This window comes from Rana temporaria, chromosome 8 (assembly GCF_905171775.1).
Source record: "Rana temporaria chromosome 8, aRanTem1.1, whole genome shotgun sequence".
Taxonomy (NCBI): domain Eukaryota; kingdom Metazoa; phylum Chordata; class Amphibia; order Anura; family Ranidae; genus Rana; species Rana temporaria.
The window spans coordinates 5,160,674-5,165,800 of NC_053496.1; the positions used below are offsets into that span (position 1 = coordinate 5,160,674).

At 50.1% G+C, this 5,127-nt stretch overlaps 1 protein-coding gene across 1 annotated transcript; it reads left to right on the top strand.

The window, feature by feature from the left end:
- The first annotated feature begins 3,402 nt into the window (after positions 1-3,402).
- On the top strand, positions 3,403-4,242 carry LOC120909841 (extensin-1-like). Its single transcript, XM_040321568.1, has one exon. The coding sequence runs from the start codon at positions 3,403-3,405 to the stop codon at positions 4,240-4,242; it is 840 nt and encodes a 279-aa protein (XP_040177502.1).
- The last annotated feature ends 885 nt before the right edge of the window (positions 4,243-5,127 follow it).

The window sequence follows — 5,127 nt, forward strand, 5'->3', positions numbered from 1 at the left end:
CCCGAGGACAGCACGGCTGACCTCAGCAAATCTTGGGTAGAAAGTCTTTCTGAGGTTTGCCAAGGTCAGCTGAAGTGTCCTCGGGCCTTTTCGGCCATCTCTGAGGCTCTCCAGCGCCCACCCAGCCTCTGGCCGCATGCAGAATTGCATCCCATTTAAGTCAATGCGGAACAAATAATTTTCGTTTCCATTGACTTCAATGGGGAAACTCGCTTTGATATGCGAGTACTTTCGATTACAAGCATTCTCCTGGAACGGGTTATACTCGTAATCCGAGGTTCCACTGTACTAGACATTTTGGGATGAGGTGCCGGATACAATGTGTCTAACCAGGTCGGAAACTCATACAAATGGGCTCCAAATTGGTTGCTGTAATTGTTTTAAAACTTTTGAAGCTTCTGGACTCCCTGCATGTTACACAGGCCTCCCTACAGTACAGACCCCCTCCCTACAGTACAGACTCCATCCCTATGGTACAGACCCCCTCCCTACGGTACAGACCCCCTCCCTACAGTACAGACCCCCTCCCTACAGTGCAGACCCCCTCCATACAGTACAGACCCCCTCCCTACAGTACAGACCCCCTCCCTACAGTGCAGACCCCCTCCCTACAGTACAGACCCCCTCCCTACAGTACAGACTCCATCCCTATGGTACAGACCCCCTCCCTACGGTACAGACCCCCTCCCTACAGTACAGACCCCCTCCCTACAGTACAGACCCCCTCCCTACAGTGCAGACCCCCTCCATACAGTACAGACCCCCTCCCTACAGTACAGACCCCCTCCCTACAGTGCAGACCCCCTCCCTACAGTGCAGACCCCCTCCCTACAGTGCAGACCCCCTCCCTACAGTACAGACCCCCTCCCTACAGTGCAGACCCCCTCCCTACAGTACAGGCCCCCTCCCTACAGTGCAGACCCCCTCCCTACGGTACAGACCCCCTCCCTACGGTACAGACCCCCTCCCTACGGTACAGACCCCCTTCCTACAGTACAGACCCCCTCCCTACAGTACAGACCCCCTCCCTACAGTACAGACCCCCTCCCTACAGTACAGACCCCCACCCTACAGTGCAGACCCCCTCCATACAGTACAGACCCCCACCCTACAGTGCAGACCCCCTCCATACAGTACAGACCCCCTCCCTACAGTGCAGACCCCCTCCATACAGTACAGACCCCCTCCCTACAGTACAGACCTCCCCTACATTACAGACCCCCTCCCTACAGTACAGACCCCCTCTCTACAGTACCGACCCCCTCCATATAGTACAGACCCCCTCCCTACAGTGCAGACCCCCTCTCTACAGTACAGACCCCCTACATTACAGACCTCCCTTACATTACAGACCCCCTCCCTACAGTGCAGACCCCCTCCCTACAGTGCAGACCCCCTCCCTACAGTACAGATCCCCCTACATTACAGGCCTCCCCTACAGTACAGACCCCCTCCCCACAGTACAGACCCCCTCCCCACAGTACAGACCCCCTCCATACAGTACAGACCCCCTCCCTACATTACAGACCTCCCCTATATTACAGACCCCCTCCCTACAGTACAGACCCCCTCCCTACAGTACAGACCCCCTCCCCACAGTACAGACCCCCTCCATACAGTACAGACCCCCTCCCTACATTACAGACCTCCCCTACATTACAGACCCCCTCCCTACAGTACAGACCCCCTCCCTACAGTACAGACCCCCTCCCTACAGTGCAGACCCCCCCCCCCCTACAGTACCGACCCCTCCCTACAGTACCGACCCCTCCCTACAGTACAGACCCCCTCCCTACATTACAGACCTCCCCTACATTACAGACCCCCTCCCTACAGTACGGACCCCCTCCCTACAGTACAGACCCCCTCTACATTACAGACCTCCCCTACATTACAGACCCCCTCCCTACAGTACAGACCCCCTCCCTACAGTACAGACCACCTCTACATTACAGACCTCCCCTACATTACAGACCCCCTCCCTACAGTACAGACCCCCTCCCTACAGTACAGACCCCCCTCCCTACAGTGCAGACCCCCTCCCTACAGTGCAGACCCCCCTCCCTACAGTACAGACCCCCTCCCTACAGTACAGACCTCCCCTACATTACAGACCCCCCCCTACATTACAAAGACGTGACCTGCGGCCCACCGGGCATATGCCTGGTATGCGCTATGGCCAGCCTGGGCCTGGACACAATGTCCTATTATAACCCAAATCTGTGACCCTGACACCCCATTTGTTTAACATCATAATTCATTAAATTGCCGGCATTGGTTAAATGGAAGGTGAGCATCTCTCCATCATGTCACCTCTGCCAATCAATCCGTTTTTATTTTTATTTTTTTTGTGGTTTGTTTTTTTCACTCCAAGGCTCTTCGCGTTCATAAATTAATACATTAGTCTCTCCATTTGCGCAGTTTTTTTGTCTCAGTAATGCTTTTACCTTGCGTTGATTCCATATTTACGTGTTCACGTTATCATAATATATCCACCTTGTATTTTTTTTTTCGACGTGCATTCACTCCGTCACCTTTCTATAGAGGATAAGATGAGCGCCGCGGCCGCCGCCGCCTATCACCTTGGTGGAGTTTTGTGTTCTGAAAGCTTTTAAAGTTTTACCTTGGAACATCCTCTCTCCTCTCCCCCCCCAATTGAAAATATTAGTCTTCTATCAAGATAATGTAAACATTTAACGCCGCTAATTGAATGGCGTTTTAAATCACTTAAATCTCAATGGAGAAGAGAAAACAAGCGCTGTCCTCAGCCTTGCATCTCTTTGCAAAGATGCCATTTAAATGGGTGTTCTGAAATGACGGACGAGGGAGTTCTGACCTAACCATTGTCAGTACGCGTTTATTTCTCCCGCGCCCCTCGCGTTGCGCGATAATGATAATAGTTATTTTTTTTTTCATTGCCGTTCATTTAACTTTTTTTTTTTTAGGACCAAAGGAGGATTATGCGAGTGAGCAGGATGGCGAACCCGAATCCGCGGCCTTGGCCAATTTAACCACTTAAGCCCCGGACCATTTTGTTGCTAAGGGACCAGGCCCCTTTTTTCGATTCGGCACTGCGATATACGTCGGCAGAAGGGCACGGCTGGGCACAGGCACGTACCTGTACGTCCTCTTTAAGAGCCCAGCCGCGGGGTCGAGAGCGCGCCTCCGGCAGTGTGGACACGACCCGGTCCGAATCTCCGTGATCGAGCCCGCGGACCCGATCGCCGCCGGTGTCCCGTAATCGGTCACAGGAGCTTAAGAACGGGGAGACTGGCCGGCCCCCAACAGTCCTCTCACTCTGACCTCTGGATCCTGAGAGGACCTTAATGAGGGACAGCCAGTAGGAAGGTGCCCAAATTATGCAGACACCCACCTTCTTCCATTAAGGACCCACCTCATGTCATGAAGCACCCACCTCCTTCTATAAGGGACCCACCTCCTATCATGAAGGACCCACCTCATGTCATGAAGAACCCCCCTCCTTCCACGATGGACCTACCTCTTTCCATGAAGGACCCACCTCTTTCCATGAAGGACCCACCTCTTTCCATGAAGGACCCACCTCTTTCCATGAAGGACCCACCTCTTTCCATGAAGGACCCACCTCATGTCATGAAGGACCCACCTCATGTCATGAAAGACCCACCTCATGTCAGACTTATGAAGGACCCACCTCCTTCCATGAAGGAACCACCTTATGTCATGAAGGACCTACCTCCTTCCATGAAGGACCCACCTCATGTCATGAAGAACCCCCCTCCTTCCACGATGGACCCACCTCATGTCATGAAGTACCTACCTCTTTCCATGAAGGACCCACCTCCTTCCATGAAGGACCCACCTCCTTCCATGAAGGACCCACCTCATGTCATGAAGGACCTACCTCATTTCATGAAAGACCCACCTCCTATCATGAAAGGCCCACCTCATGTCAGACTTATGAAGGACCCACCTCCTTCCATGAAGGACCCACCTCATGTCATGAAGAACCTACCTCCTGCCATGAAGGACCCACCTCATGTCATGAAGGACCCACTTCATGTCATGAGGAACCCACCTCCTTCCATGAAGGACCCACCTCATGTCATGAAGAACCCACCTTATGTCATGAAGGACCCACCTCATGTCATGAAGGGCCCACCTCATATCATGAAGGACCCACCTCATGTCATGAAGGGCCCACCTCATATCATGAAGGACCCACCTCATGTAACTGGAAGAAGGGAGAAGACTCAGAGCTAAAGCACCAGGTTGCTTTGGGTGATATTAGTTTTTTCGTGTTTTTTTTTTAATTCTTTTTATTGGGTTTCAAGTTTCGATATAAAACAGAGCCTATCGGCATACCCAGGCTCCGTCCACATACATCACAATAAATCAAACAGTATAAAAAATAAAATCCAAACAGTAGCGCCGCTATTGGAACTAGAACAAGTCTACACGCTCCAGTAACTTCTGAGATTGTTAGAATATTGTAGATATCATATTAGTTTTATTTAAAAAAAAATTGTAATAGCAGTGATCATTGGTGGTGGGGGGGGGGGGTCGCAAAGTTCATCTTGAATTGAAGTGCCTCCTTTATTTTGGTAGCTATCTGCATTCCGTAATAATCACAAAAGGGAGCTTTACAAAATGGCAGCTGCCATTCTATTCCTTTCCGTCGTTCCTTTTGGTTTTCCTCTTAATGTCTGCAGACGTTACATTGTCTAAAGCGGGGGGGGGGGGGGGAAATATATGCGTGTTTTATGCTCTATAGAATATTTAGATGCAAGATAATTAATACAACTTACCAGAAAATGGAGCCCACTTATGTGACTCTTTGTGTCAAGATAAATTAATGTATTCTGAATACCTGCAAAAAAAAAATACCATTGACTTTTGTTTTTATTTCACTCTTCCTTAGGGTTGATGTAGATGACTGTAGATGCGTAGAAAATTGAAGGTCAAAGGGATTTATCAGCACTTACAAAAAAAAAAAGGTTATTCTTTGCTTCACCAGGCTGTATTTGCAATTATCATTTTATTAAAGATGCAAGAATATTACTTGTATTGTGCGCTATTGTGTAAGGAGAAAATAGAAAGAAAAATTGGGAGCTTGGGGAAAAAAATATGGAGACACGTAGTTCAAAA